Genomic DNA, 15,844 nt, shown 5'->3' on the forward strand with positions numbered 1-15,844 from the left:
GCTAGTTTCCTCTCTTGTGAGGAGAGAGTGATGAGAAAGAGGTGGAGGAGAAAAGAGGGTATGACTGTGGGATTTTTGGCTTGAGAGTTAAGTAGTACTTCTTATTTATAAATATTGCAGTTCAGAATTACCATGTGATACTGTAACATGCTAGAAATTCAGCATGCTTGGAATATCATGCTAGTTGTAACTTTCATCTATATTCCCTAAGATGCTTCCTGAGCATTTGTAAATTTCCAGTTTTATGTTAATTAATGTTTATATCAACAATTTACACTGATGAGTTAATATTTATATTACTGAATATAGACTTTAAAGTTAATAAAAAGCTTTAAAGACTGCTATTAGTCCTTCATTTGGATGACTTCTCATTTGGAAATAACTGGCAACTGAGTTTCTCTGTTTTTTAAGTAGTTTGTACTTGATGAGGATTATTTCACTCCGCCAGTTTTCTTTCATAGGGTTTTAATAGGTGGTTGGGAGAATTTGTAGGGTGGCTGCAATTTTGAGGAATTGCCTTTCATATAGGTATATTTTTCCTACAGTGTTTGGTAATGCTTCACAAATATGGCCTAAGTAATTCATTATTAAGCATGACAGTATAAAAAATGTTTAGTTGCTAGCCTCTCCTTTTCCCTGGTCATTAATTCATATACCCGTAATACTTGTGCCTTTATTATTATTTGAAGTGGCAGATATATAACTGCAAGCAGTTAGCAGTTTAGAAAATGGTTGATATACTTGAAGACATTATTCAGTCTGTCTGTAGATAGAGCTTGATGCACAAATGGATTCATGGACGTTTTGGTCCATGGATGGGTATTGCATTCGAACCAAGGACTATTTGTTTGAAGAGTAGCAATTTTGTCTGGTTCTGCTTAAAAAGGGTCCAGATTGTACAGATTTTATTTTTGCTTTTTATTGTACCAATTAATTGAAGTATGATTCATTGGCTAGAATTTGAAAATCTGTGTTACATGTAAAATTAGACTTGTAAATTAAGTTTACTTGAGTATATGACTATATGGTAACTAAAAAGGTATTTAGTAACAGTTTTGTTTTGCTGTACAATATTAACTTTCACAGCTGATTGCTATTAAAAATCAGTTTATGAATTTTTTGGGGATTTTTGATGCCTGGAAGAAAAAGTGTACTTAGTTTCATCTCAATAATGCAAAGTCATAGTTGAGCTGATGTTATCTTTCTTTACTCTCCCATTCCATTTACTGATTACAACACGTACAAATGGCTGTCTCAGATAATCCTCTCCAATGAATTTTAGTTTTCAGTTGCTGAAAAACAGTATTTGGGGGCACCTGGGTGGCTCAGTCGGTTCAGTGTCCGACTTTGGCTCAGGTCATGATCTCGCGGTTCATGAGTTCGAGCCCCGCATCGAGCTCTGTGCTGACAGCTTGGAGCCTGGAGCCTGCTTCGGATTCTGTGTCTCCCTCTCTCTCTGCGCCCCCCCCCCCCGAAATAAACAAACAAAAAACATTAAAAACAGTATTTCTACAAAGTCTAAATTTCCCATAGAGTTGATACTGTATATGTCATTATCTAATATAATGCACTTACCTTAAACTTTCTGGCATCGTTTTGGGATTGCTTAGTTACCTGGGTTTTTGAAGAGGGAGGCTGTTTGCCAGGCATATATGACAATGATTCTTTATTTTTATGGCAGTTTTTTATTTGCTTTTTTGTCAGACATGGACATTTAAATGTGTTACGCTGGCACATTAGTCCCGTGAAGATTTGCTAAGATAATGCAAGGTCTCAAGCTGTTCAGTTGAGCCTGCAAACATATAGAAGACAGACTTACCAAAGCAAGCATGAAATTTTGAATGTGAATATTTTATTTTATTTTTAAATGTTTATTTTTGAGAGAGTGCAAGCGGTGGAGGTGCAGAGATGTGGGGGTCGGGGGTGGGTGCAGAGGATCCAAAGTGGGCCCCTTGCTGATAGCAGAGAGCCTGATGCAGGGCTTGAACTCATGAACTGTGAGATCATGACCTGAGCCAAAGTTGGACACTTAACCGACTGAGCCACCCAGGCACCCCAGAATGTGAATGTTTTAAATGAAATACTGAAATTACTTATGGTAGCCCTGGATATATATTTGTTATGTCATTTGTTTGTCACAATAAGTTTTCTCCTTGGTCATTTTATTTCAAATGGAATGAGCCAAGTTGTTTATATTTCATTCCTGAGAAACTAAAGGAAGAAACTGACTAGTGAATATGAAAATGGCCATTAAATTCGATTGTCCAGGGGCGCCTGGGTGGCACAGTCGGTTAAGCGGCCGACTTCAGCCAGGTCACGATCTCGCGGTCCGTGAGTTTGAGCCCCGCGTCGGGCTCTGGGCTGATGGCTCAGAGCCTGGAGCCTGTTTCCGATTCTGTGTCTCCCTCTCTCTCTGCCCCTCCCCCGTTCATGCTCTGTCTCTCTCTGTCCCCCCAAAAATAAATAAACGTTGAAAAAAAAATTAAAAAAAAAAATTCGATTGTCCATCTTATGGATGTTCATAAGATGGTTCCTGGCTCTTAACACACTTTGGCCTGGTGTTAGATTGTGTGTAATTAGTGTGTACAACTTAAATGTCAAAATCTAAGCAATATAAATAACCTGGGTTAGGAAAAAAAACATAGTTGCTTAAGACAAAAAAGACTTCAAAGCTAAATATAAGCAATATTTGTTTTTTCCTTTTTCTCATTTACATGTTTATACCACCTTTCTCTCTCAATAACAAGCAATACGGGTCCCAACTGGCTTATTAGCACTACCAAGTTAATATTAATGATAACATTAGTGCACATACATGCACACTTAAAGGTTTGGAGAAAAATGTCTTTCCCATGTCTGATTTCACTGACTAGCCCGATCAGTTTACTAATTTTATTGCTGCGTTAAACTAAAATGCTAAATACGGTTGTCCGTTATTAAAAGAAATGAGTAGGATTAAAATAAAGACTTAAAAAAAATACTTCTGGATAAAGTAGCAGGCTTCAAGTGAAACTCAGTTTTGGTTTCCTTTACAGGACTAGCTATTCACAGTCACACAGAACTACTTAGCACGCTTTGCCAGTGTCTCCTGAGGAAGTCAGAATCTGAGCCAGCATGAAGACTGAATCTGGTCTTTGGTCTGATTTATAAACTGTACTTTATTCTAACCATGTGCAAGGTGGAGGTTATAGCATGGAAACTAAAACCTTAGTAAGTGATTTTTGTTTTAGCTTTTAAATAATAGCCTTTCTTGTAGTGAATTTGTCCTTTTCACTGAGTTCACGCTATAAATGGGGTGAGGACTTGGCAGACAGAGACACAATACTACACTTACAAAGTGAAAGATTTAGCTTTTCAGGTCAGGGAAAATCCCCGAGAAAGGGAGGCAAAAGCTTCTATTAACTCTGCGTAGGATTTTCACTTTTCTGGTTAAAAATAGGTGGCAGAATGATAATTAGTTTAGGAGGGATTTAAGAAAATGGAGAGTCTGTCTTTAGTAGCCAACGTCTACATTCAAGCCATTAAAAAAAAATCATTATTAAATTTGCTGTGTAAGTTACTTTATTTATAAATTAGTTGGCATTAAGTCATGCAGTCTACATTTTAGTGTGTTAGTAAGCCCAGTGTACAATCCCAGGAACCTCTTAAATACTGAATATATTTTTAATATGAATTGAGTTTTGAGTGTATCTTAAATATCACATATTTTGAGTAGGACTATTCAGAATTCTATCGGAGTAGGTATCTACTGGTAGCTGTCTAGGGACGTTCCGTCGATTTTATTGTCCCAGTCGGTGATATACAATTTTTATTTTTTTGTGTTCCAGACAACTAGATTTTGAGGATGTTAGGCTGTCACGGGACTTGATCTGTATTTCACAGTGTCACTTTCTGATTGTAAGGATTACTCTTCAGCATTTTTCTTTCTGCCAGTACTTATTAAGAACAGTGGATAGCACTTTTAAGCTGCTTTTCCTTAGCAAAAATGATAGAATTTGTTTCATCTTCTGAATTCTTCAAGGAATCAAACATTATGATACTGTACCTAGATAGCATAAGAATCGATGTCGTTCATAATTTGAGAATGGTTCTGTATTTAAGTTGCTTGGCTTGTGTTCTTTCCTTTCTCTTTGAATCTTAATTTTTGGTTACCTTTCTAAATTGATGGCTTAAATTAAACTTCTATTAGTGGCTTCTCTGTTTTAACGTGCTTCCCTCTTAAAAAAAGAACCTCCCTTTATTTTCTGCTTATCTCTTTTGCATTCTAAAGTACAATTTCATTAAATCCCGAGGTCTCGGATTTTTCTTTGGAAACTTATCTCTGGTGTCTCTGATGGAAATCAGAAAAATAAGGATAAGAAATAGTTCAGTATTAAATCTTACATGCATCTTCTGAGAAGTTTATATTTTAGAAGTTGAAGGGTACTTTGGTTTTGGGGCACGTTTTCAGAGATGGAATTATGTAGTTACTGTTTTAATAACCATGTCCTAATTATTTATAGCTTCCTGCTTGACATAACTCACTTCAAGAAGAGCACAATGTCAGAACGTGGAATTAAGTGGGCTTGTGAATACTGTACGTACGAAAACTGGCCATCTGCCATCAAGTGTACTATGTGTCGTGCCCAGAGACCAAGTGGAACAATTATCACAGAAGATCCATTTAAAAGCGGTTCAAGTGATGTTGGTAGAGATTGGGATCCTTCCAGCACTGAAGGAGGAAGTAGTCCTTTGATATGTCCAGACTCTAGTGCAAGACCAAGGGTTAAGTCTTCGTACAGCATGGAAAACGCAAATAAATGGTCATGCCACATGTGCACCTATTTGAACTGGCCAAGAGCAATCAGATGTACCCAGTGCTTATCCCAGCGTAGGACCAGGAGTCCCACAGAGTCTCCTCAATCCTCAGGATCTGGCTCAAGACCAGTTGCTTTTTCTGTTGATCCTTGCGAGGAATACAATGATAGAAATAAACCGAACACAAGGACCCAGCACTGGACTTGTTCTATTTGCACGTATGAAAACTGGGCCAAGGCTAAAAAGTGTGTTGTTTGCGATCATCCCAGACCTAATAATATTGAAGCAATAGAGTTGGCAGAGACTGACGAGGCTTCTTCAATAATAAATGAGCAAGACAGAACTCGATGGAGGGGCAGCTGCAGCAGTGGTAATAGCCAAAGAAGATCGCCTCCCACTACGAAACGAGACTCTGAAATGAAAATGGATTTTCAGAGGATCGAATTGGCTGGTGCTGTTGGCAGTAAGGAGGAACTTGAAGTAGACTTCAAAAAACTAAAACAAATTAAAAACAGGATGAAAAAGACCGATTGGCTATTCCTCAATGCTTGTGTGGGTAAGTTTCTGCATTTTTTGAATGGATAGGAAGATACTAAAAATGACATGAAAGATATAAGTAGGGTCATTATTATTTAGCATTTCGCTCATTCAGCATGATAGCTATACTCCCAGTATGCATGCATAAGAATCTCTGTATTTTTTGTCTTATTACAACTTTGTCCTAAATTGCCTTCATTTCATTGTGTGTTTTTCCAACATTAGGGAGAAAAACTTTTAAGTTAAAGCAAAGTTCTTTACACATCAGTAGAAAAAGAATATACCTGGGGTTTAAAACTGCTACTCTATTTATCGTAACAAGATGTGACTGAGGAACACCAGCTGCTGCTTCAGAGTGTTTGTAAACAGTGTGAGCATCTTGTGATGATAGAAGCTTTAGTCAGATGTTAAAAATATCACAAAAATGTGACTCCAAGAAGTTGAACAAACATAGTATTGACCTTGAAAATACCGATGTTAATTTAACATGAATGTCATGTAGTAAATATTTGCAAATTTTATGAAACAGAGTTCATGTAGCTAGCTGAATTCCACAGTTCAGATTATGCTTTGTGTGTTTTGTGGTTTTAGTGCTTCCTAAGGAAATTCTGTATTGGTCCCAGTTACTGGCCCAGACCTGTTAAAGGACTAGGACATGATGTGAGAGCAGGGTTTTCTCTGGTTACTAACCTTGTGAGTTAAATAGTCGTGATGTAATTCACAAAAGCAGTTATTGGATTGTCTGTGCTTTTTCTTTTCTTTTTGAGTAGGTTAGCTATTGGCATTTTATGATTTAAATTATTTGGATGGGGTGCTTATTCTGACATTGTGTTTTGTAAAGAAAATTTTTTTGTAAAGGATTATTTGGAGTGAGAGCTCAAGTTAAATATTGCATGGAACAATACCTAAGCCTTAAACATAGCTTAGCTCTGTGTGTATATACGTGTGTGTGTGTATATAAATACACACACACACACACGTATGTGTATGTATATATATATACGTATTGTGTATGTGTGTATATATACACATATATATGTACGTATATATGTATTTTCCCCAGTATGGATTTCTTTTATCTCTCTAACTATAGCTCCAAGAACATAGAAGACATAACTGTATGAACCTGCAAGTCCTAAGAGTAGATTTCAAGAAATCTGAGTTTTTTATTTTAATTTTGCCCTGACAAAAAGAATGTCCCAGGAGATGAGTCCTTCTTAACACCCAAACATAGTAGGAACTTAGTAACTCTTAGTTCCAATTTTCTCCTATTTTGAGCACTAGGGAGGAGAATCCACTGAGCCATTTTAGGCTATCTGTGTTGTCCCATTTTATCCTGTTGATTTTTTTCTTTTCTCCCCAAATTGGGGTACCATAAATGTTATTCTTTCTTTTTGTTTTTCTTTTCTTTTCTTTTCTTTTCTTTTCTTTTCTTTTCTTTTCTTTTCTTTTCTTTTTTCTTTTCTTTTCTTTTCTTCTTTCTTTCATTCATTCATTCATTCATTCATTCATTCATACAAAAGGGTTTTATGTATTTTATTGAGGTCAAAGTCCTATAACCTAAGATTCACTATTTCGAAAGTGAACAAGTCAGGCATTTAGTGCATTCACAGTGTTGTGCACCCTCCACCTGTCTGGTTCTGAAACATTCTCATCACCCTAAAAGGAAACCCTGTACCCCTTAAGCAGTTACTTCACATCCCCTCCTCCTCCAAGGCCCTGGCAATCACATCTTTCTGTCTCTGGGTTTACCTATTCTGGATATTCCATATAATAGGAATCTTATGTGACCTTTTATATCTAGTTGTGATTGTCTTTAAATTACCTGCATGTCTTTTGAAACAACTCTTAAAATCATTTCTGCCTAGTGGTAGTGTACCATGCATACATTTATCACAAGGTCATGTGGTAGTACACATATGTTTATAGATGGAAATGAAGTATATTGCGACGCTTATTAACCTCTGTTGGGGTCATAGAATCCTTCAGAAATCAGAGGTTCATAGTTTTTTTCAAGTTAGTGGATCTCAGGATAAGAACTTCTGCTTAGGAATATTTTCTCTTGAAACACATAAATTAGACCAATCGATAAAACTCTGTGGCTATTACTTCTTGCCTTTAGGATTACTCTGTCTCTCTCTGATGCTGCCTTTTCTTTCTTTCCACATAATCCTTATGTCTTTTGAGATAACCATCCTTGTACTTCACATTTTGATAGCTGTGAGTTCATTTTAAAGGTGGAACAAAAACTGCCAGCAGGACCAATATTGTATTTATTTGTTTTTGTTTCGTTTACAAAACAGTTTCTTTGTCATTAAGTCACTGTTCCCACCCACTCCAGAATTTCTAGGGTCTTAGGACCAAGGATTGCTTGTATTTGGTTCTTGGTAATGTGCATTGTCTTTCCTATCAACAGATATTTTTGTTCACCATACAATATGGTTCTGAACTGTTGTACTAAAAATTAATGACCCTGTCTTTATTGAGTAGTTCTGTCCTGATTTGTAAACATCACTGAAATATGGTTAAAACTTTTTTTTGTTTACATTGTGTTGGGTTAATTAACAGAAGTCCACATGCACTGAAAATTAATCTTGACTTCCCTTTTTCTGCCTGCCTTATGTTCTCCAGATTTCATCAGATATGGTGTATAATGGCTTGTCCATGTTAGGCATTTAAGAAAATCATCTCTGTGCTCCCTTTGGCAGCGCATATAGTGAAACAATCATCTCCAAGGTATATACGCTAATTACAAAATGCTTACTGAGTGTAACATTTATACTAAGTATAAAATGTGAGACTTTCCCTTTTGAAATTGGAAGAAGTCTCAACTTCTGGCCAGCTTTGTAGCTGGTTAAAATAGGAATGAAGAAGATGCAGTTGTTAAGAAGGCAAAAGTAAACTGAAGTGCCAACAATATTGAGCGAGTTTCTTTTTTACGTGACTGTTGAGTGTAAGTTTCACATGAATCATTATTATCTTATGTGGTGGGAGAAGGACATCGGGGACAGCAATGCCCAACAAAACCTGACATCAGTAAAAGTGGAATCTGGGGGTGGGAACCGGGATGGAAAGGGCAGAGGTGTATTTAAATATGCACTTGTCTCTGGAATGTCTACAGTTGGGTGCCAGGTATTTTCTGGGAGGTCATGTCAGTGCTAATCATAGACTGCCTTTCCCACTGGATAGATAATGTCCCTCGAGAATAGGGCAGCACTACCTAATGCCGTTTTACTTCTGTTGTAGTGAATTGGTTGCCCCTTGGAAGAATATTTAAATTTGTGGCCCAAGTTGATCCCTTGAAAAGATACGGGATCACATAAGAATCCCAAATTAAATCCGTGTGATAACGTTTTGTATTTCTGAATCCTGGACTCGTACATCCAGCTGTGTATACCACATCTTCTCTTGAATAGCTAATATTTCAAATTTCTTTCCAACTCATCGAAGCTGAAACTGAACCGGTCTCTCCATGAAGTGTATTCTTTCACAGTTCTGCTCTCCCCTTTCTAAAAAAATTGTCTTTTTATTTTTATTTTGAGAGTGCACTAGCGGGGGGACAGAGAGAGAGACAGAGAGACAGAGAGAGAGAGGGAATCCCAAGCAGGCTCTGCTCTGTCAGTGCAGAGCGCCTGATGACGAACTGCAAGATCATGGCCTGAACTGAAACCATGAGTGGGACGCTTAACCGACCGAGCCAACCGGTCCCCCTCTCCCTTGATGGCAAGTTTATCTTTCCACTGGCTGTGCCAAAAGCCTCCGCCACTCCTGATTCTCCTCTTTTTTCTCTCTCTCCTTTCCTTACTGGCTCTGCCTTCAAAATATATCCAGAATCCGACCACTTCTTACTACCCTTGTCCAAACCATGATCCTGGTCCTCTTTTACAAACTATTCTCCACATAGGAGCTTCTCTTAAAACTCTGCTCAGTACTCTTCAGTGATCGCCTGCGTGGCTCACAGTAAGAGTCAGAGTCCCTCAAAGACTCCGTAGGCCGCCCTCAGCTGTGCCCCGCACCTTTCTTCCCCCCACATACTGTTTGCCTTCTAGCCTTCTGTTGCTCTCAGTTTCTCTTTAGCCCATGTGGCCACCTTTCTTCTCTAACAGATGAGCCTCAAGCCTTTGCACTTGCTGTTTGCTCTGTCTGGATTGCTCATTCTCTAGATTGCAGGATTAGTGGATTTGGTCACATATGTTCTTTTCTCATTTGTTACCTTCTCGGTGAGGCCTCTCTGACCGTGTAAAATTTCGGCCCTGTCCTCACTCCCTTTCCTCAGCTTTAATTTTCTTTTCAGTTGTCACTTTCCAGTATACTCGGTCACTTTATTATTTGTCTCTTTCTTCCTTAGAATTTAAGCTGTGTGAAGGCCAGGAATTTTTTGTTGTTCACAGCATATCCTAGTACCTAAAACAGTGCCTGGTATATAGCAGGCATTCAGGTATTTGTTAAACCAGTCAGTGAATAAACCCTTCTGGAAACTGGGATCTGAATACACACTTTATGCTCCTTTCCTGAATTTCTGGATTTTTTTGGTTTCTTCCTAGCTTTCTGTATTTTTTACTTTACAGACTACCCCTGGGGCTTGACCCAGTGGGAGCCAACTTGACTTCTCCTTGTCAGAAAAAAGTAGGAAGTTGGTATAATAGAGTCTTACTGTAAGAGGCAGGCCTCAGTTTATCACTAGACAGTCTGGATTTGAAAAGTCTGAAGTCATTTCTTTACCTTAAATTCTTCTGTCTTCCTGCCTTCACTGATGAATATTTGACAATTTGATGAATATATGATATAAAGAAAAAAAATCATGTGTTTGGTATAAAGTCCTAAAGCAAATTAAATTTTTACTTCTTTTCTATTCAGTTGTAGTTGGATCTGTTATTTCTGTTTGGCATTTTGTCTCATGTCTTACACAATAGATGCATCTTTCTTATGTTTAACTTTCCAGTGACCCTGCTAATGAAGATGGGAAGGATTTGAGATTGGGGCTTGGGGGGGGGGGTATTGAAGGTGTAGGGGAAGAAGAATCAAGCTTGTATAACAAGTACATGTTGAAACTGGATTTGTATGCTGAAAATAATTCAGTTGCCTCATGGCAGTGACATTATAGAGAATTTGTGCAGCAGTAATGTCTCCTGTTGCCCCCAAGCGTTGGGGTGGTGACCTGTGTGTGCACTGGTGTCCCGTGTTGAGAATCACTGACTTACAGGCTAAACCAGAACCTCCTTATCAGTGAGCATGCTGGAGTGGCACATGAGACTTATAGTCTGGATTATTCCTGAGCAAAAGTTTGATGTGTTTAAAAATTTACATGATTCTGAAAACAGAAAATATGTTCGAATTAACCTTTTCTTTCAAGTTGTCTACAAAGATAGTTCTATTTGATCTATTTCACTTTTTCTCATAACTATGTTGAAAATAATATTTACGGCATCTGTTTTCTCCATAGGTGCCAATTGTATTCTGGCCCCTTGTCTGTCTGCCGTCTCCTATATACCTGCTTCAAAGTGCCAGATGCACCTGTAGAAATACCTAAAGCTTGTATGGTGCCAGACATGTGAGAATGTATTTGTTTGCTTCCACTAATAACTTTTTTCATTTTCGTTTTTTTTACCTTTTTTTCATTTTAACAAATTAGCAAGGTATAGGCTTGTTACATTTAAAAATATTCGATTTATTTGGTATCATTCTTGAGAATTATGCATATAGATGGTTTTTCTCAAGAAAATAAACTTATTAAGGTTGCGTTAGTGTTTTTCTTTTTGTGGAAAGACAAATGTATTGCAAACATAATGTTCCATGGTGACTTTTTTTATTCCTGGTTTTGAGAGATGGTGTATCTGGTCAAATGAGTGTTGTACAATAACCCAAACAAAATTACATTAATATTTCTTTAAAAAATTTTTTAAATTTTAAATTATTTTTTTAATGTTTATTTTTGAGAGAGAGAGAGAGAGAGCGCGCGCGCACACACAAGCGGGGGCTAGGTAGAGAGAGAGGGAGACACACAAGCTGAAGCAGTCTCCAAGCTCCTAGCTGTCAGCACAGAGCTTGACGTGGGTTTGAACTCACAAACCATGAGATCATGACCTGAACTGAAGTCGGACACTCAACCGATTGAACCAGCCAGGCACCCCTAAAATTAAAAAAAAAAAAAAAAGTATTTTGAGAGGGAGTGTGCATGTGCATATGGGAACAGCGGCAGGGTGCAGAGAGATGGGGAGAGAGAATCCCAATCAGGCTCTGTGCTGTCAGCATGGAGCCTGATGCAGAGCTCTATCTCATGAACTGTGAGATCATGACCTGAGCAAAAATCAAGAGTCAGATGCTTATTTAATCAACTGAGCCACCCAAATGCCCCTATTATGTTTCAGTGGAAGAAAAAGCCCTTTATGATTAGTTTTTGGGAAATGGTAGTAGTATGAACTGGAATGATAATAAGCTGGTATATACCAAGAAAATTACCACATCAGAACAAAACAGAAAAGGAAATCTTTGACCTAAGACACAGTTGTGATTTTACCCATTTATTAAGGTGTCTTTGTGGCTGACTTTTTAACTTTAGAGGAAACTCAGGGTATATGAATTATTGTAAGGAAATAGAAGAGGCTTCTGTTCTCTAGTTTATTTTTTTTATTAAAAAAATTTATTTTAATGTTTATTTTTGAGAGAGAGACAGAGTGTGAGTGGGGGAGGGTGAGAGAGAGAGGGAGACACAGAATCGGAAACAGGCTCCAGGCTCTGAGCTGTCAGCACAGAGCCTGATGCGGGGCTCGAACTCTTGAACCGCGAGATCATGAGTTGAGCTGAAGTCGGACGCTTACCGACTAAGCCACCCAGGCGCCCCTATTCTCTAGTTTTAAAAATTGTTAACTTGCTAAAAAAATAAAAATTCTGAATTTGATGCACAGAGATAGCTTCTTGATGACTATCTGAGGGCACAAAACATGAAACATCTTACAAAACACACTATCAGTGAGAGGAGTTAGTGTCTAAATTTGTATTTTTTTTGTGGCCCACTACGGTTTGCTGCTTCTCCTTTTCTGATTTACATGACTGATTGAAATAGTGTAGCAGGCAGAGACGCCTTCCAGGCCTCCCCAGATGTTTAAATCCTAATCCCCAGAGTATATGAATATGCTACTTTGCATGGCAGAAGGGAAGGACCCTGAGATGGAGAAATTACCTTCTGTTATCCAGGTGGGCCCAGCATAATCATAAGGGTCTTTACAAACAAAAGAGGGAGACGAAAGAACATGTGTCACAGAAAGAAATGTGACAGTGGAGCAGTGGAGGTCTTAGTGATGAGGGGCCAAGGGCTGCAGAATGAGGGCAGCCTTTGTAAGCTGGAAAAGGCAAGGCGCCCCCGCCCCCTCCCCAAGGAGCAAACCTGATTTTATTAGCCCAGTGAGGGCCACATGGACCTTCTGGTCTTGCCCAGATTTTAAGATAAAATATTTGTATTATTTTAAGCCACTGTGTTTGTAATAATTTGTTATGGCAGCAATAGGAAATTAATACAAACAGCATTTTTTTTTTTAATTACAAATAGCAAGTTCAGGGGGTCACCTGTGCTTCTCATCTACTGGTTATAAATTATAGGTTTCCACGACCGCTGCTTGGGTTCAGTTAACTTGTGAGAATTGCTCACAGAACTCAGGAAAACCTTTTACTTACTTGATGACTGGTTTATTATAAAAGCTTAGAACTCTGGAACAACCAGGTGGGAGAGATGCAGAGGGCAAGGGAAGGGGCTCTCCATGTCCTGTGTTGGCTGCCACGCTCCCAGCACCTCTGCATTTTCACCGGCCTGGAAGCTTTCCAGCCCTCATAGTTCAGGGGGTTTTACCGAGGCCTAATTACACGGGTGAGATCCATCACATCTTTGGCCATTGGTGATTAATTTAGCTTCCCGCTCCTCTCCTCTCCTCTCCTCTCCTCTCCTCTCCTCTCCTCTCCTCTCCTCTCCTCTCCCCTCCCCTCCCCTCCCCTCCCCTCCCCTCCCCTCCCCTCCCCTCCCCTCCCCTCCCCTCCCCTCCCCTCCCCTCCCCTCCCCTCCCCTCCCCTCCCCTCCCCTCCCCTCCCCTCCCCTCCCCTCCCCTCCCCTCCCCTCCCCTCCCCTCCCCTCCCCTCCCCTCCCCTCCCCTCCCCTCCCCTCCCCTCCCCTCCCCTCCCCTCCCCTCCCCTCCCCTCCCCTCCCCTCCCCTCCCCTCCCCTCCCCTCCCCTCCCCTCCCCTCCCCTGTCTCTCCCCTCCCCTCCCCTCCCCTGTCTCTCCCTCCTCTCTCCCCCCTGTCTCTCCCCTCTCTTCCCCTCCCCCCTCTCTCCCCCTCCCCCCTCTCCCCCCCTCCTCTCCCCTCCTGTCCTCCTTTCCTCTCCTCTTCCCAGGAGGTGGGAGTGGGACGGGGCTGAAAGTCCCAACCCTCTAATCCCAAGGTTGGTTTCCCTGGCAACCGGCCCCCATCCTTAGGAGTTTTCCAAAAGTCACCTCATTAACATAAATCAGAAGTGGAGAAAGGAACTTGTTTTATGAATAACAAAAGACATTCGGTTTCCCTTTATCTGTCTGGAGCTATTTCAGGAACTGGGAAAAAAACTAATATTGTAACAAAAGGTGCCCCTAGGGATCTTTGGAAATTACAAAGGTTTTAGCAGTTATGTGCCAGGAACAGTAGATGGAGATCAAATGTATGTTTCTTACTCACAGTGTTTTTTTGTTTTTTGGTTTGTTTTTGCTCTATATGTTTGAAAGGAGTACCGTTACAAAAACTTTTGAATAATGTTTGATGCCTGTGAACATTCATGTTTTCAGTCCTTCCTTTTTTCCAAGTCCGCTAAGTGAATGTGCCTAGATGAGGCTGATTGCTGTGCCTCAAGATAGTCTGTCCTTTGCTGATGGTTCTGGGCATTCCATGGTTGGGCATGTTATTTATACTTGTAGGATCTTCAATGTGGCATTTCTGTAGCATTTGTTCCGCTTGCTTTGCTTGTGTTTGCCTGTTTTCAGTTGGGCACACCACAGCTGTTTGGACAGTCTGTTTTCCATCTTCAGATTTTTTTCTGCCCTATGGAGCTGCTTCATGGCCACTGCTACTTGTGAGTTTTTGGTAGCCCAGAGCAGATCTTCGTTCTAATATTTAATTTTTAGAGATCATCTTCTGGGGGTTTAGAAAGGAAGCTAATGACATTGTTCACTGTTCTGGTAGATTCAGGTGATGGTTATTTTTCAAGTGCTGGATTTATTCCAGGATGCTAATGGACCACTTTGTTTGATTTTGAACTTGATTTTGTATTGATATCAGACTGAATATTTTACTGAAAGATAACTCTTCTGACTTAGTGTCCTTTTCCCCTTCATACATTGCTTTTTTCCTTAATGCAGGTAGAACCCGGAAAAAGGCCTTGGGTCTTTGACGTTTAAAACCCTCGTATTTTTTAAAGAACATAAAAAATAAAAATGGTTTGTTAAAATATTCTATTAAAAGCTTTTAATAGAATCCAAAAACATGCAGACTCCTGCTGCAGATCTTTGGCCCTGCCTCCATAAAAGGAAAGTTAGCTGCTAGAGTGCCTGCAATGCCTTGTATGTCCTTCATTAACTCCCTGTGATGCTCTTACTTGGGGGTGGGGTGGGGTGGGTGAAGGTATAAAATCTGAGGCGTCTTGTTCGCTCTGTACACATGCTGGCTTGTGGATCTCCTTCCTACCCAAGGTAGTTGATATTACAGGTAATAGAATTATTTTAGCGTCGCGAATGGAGTATTCTCTTCAGATAGCTTTTGTCTTGGTTTCCCTCAAGTTTCTAAGAATTTTCTCTTGTGATTTGAGCTCTGGATATAAAATAAAATTTTATGTCGTGATTTTTAAGTGAATTGAGATGATTCTCAGCATTGTAAAAGAGTCTCCTCTGTAGGGAACGTGCACATACTTTCTTTCCCCTGGCCAGTGCATTCTGGCTTTTGAAAGTGCTTTCTGACTCCTGGGATGAGAAAAGCTTCCAGGAATGAGTGTGTCTGTTAAGGCAAATGGATGAGAATGGCAGAAATAGACCTCCCCACGGCATGCTTCTGGTTGCCTTTGGTCTGAGATGCAATTTTTGGCTTTTAGAAATGATTGATTACACTGGCCTGCCAACTAATAACGTGCCCCCTTATGCTGAGAAAGGGAGTCTGTTGGGTGATTTCTTAAGTATATGATACTGACATTTGAATATACATCATTGGCTTAGTAAAGGGTTTCATTTTTATTTTTATTTAAAAAAAATTTTTTAAACGTTTATTTATTTTTGAGACAGAGAGAGAGCATGAATGGGGGAGGGGCAGAGAGAGGGAGACACAGAATCAGAAGCAGGCTCCAGGCTCCGAGCCATCAGCCCAGAGCCCGACACGAGGCTCGAACCCACGGACCGTGAGATCGTGACCTGAGCTGAAGTCGGATGCTTAACCAACTGAGCCACCCAGGCGCCCCAAGGCTTTCATTTTTAAAAAGCACTATGTTAAATGAACATACTGAGTTATA

At 39.8% G+C, this 15,844-nt stretch overlaps 1 protein-coding gene across 3 annotated transcripts in view; it reads left to right on the forward strand.

The window, feature by feature from the left end:
• Positions 1 to 15,844, forward strand: part of ZRANB1 (zinc finger RANBP2-type containing 1) — a 63,494-nt gene that overhangs the window by 19,871 nt on the left and 27,779 nt on the right. Inside the window, exons 1-2 of one of the 3 annotated variants that reach the window (XM_043597817.1) lie at positions 3,039 to 3,210; positions 4,503 to 5,353. In XM_043597817.1, the coding sequence (XP_043453752.1) occupies positions 3,170 to 3,210; positions 4,503 to 5,353 (892 nt within the window). In that variant the 5' untranslated portion in view covers positions 3,039 to 3,169. Of the gene's footprint in view, positions 1 to 3,038; positions 3,211 to 4,502; positions 5,354 to 15,844 lie in introns of those variants that run through there. The other 2 variants (XM_043597819.1, XM_043597820.1) reach the window with 2 other exon arrangements.

This window comes from Prionailurus bengalensis, chromosome D2 (assembly GCF_016509475.1).
Source record: "Prionailurus bengalensis isolate Pbe53 chromosome D2, Fcat_Pben_1.1_paternal_pri, whole genome shotgun sequence".
NCBI lineage: Eukaryota > Metazoa > Chordata > Mammalia > Carnivora > Felidae > Prionailurus > Prionailurus bengalensis.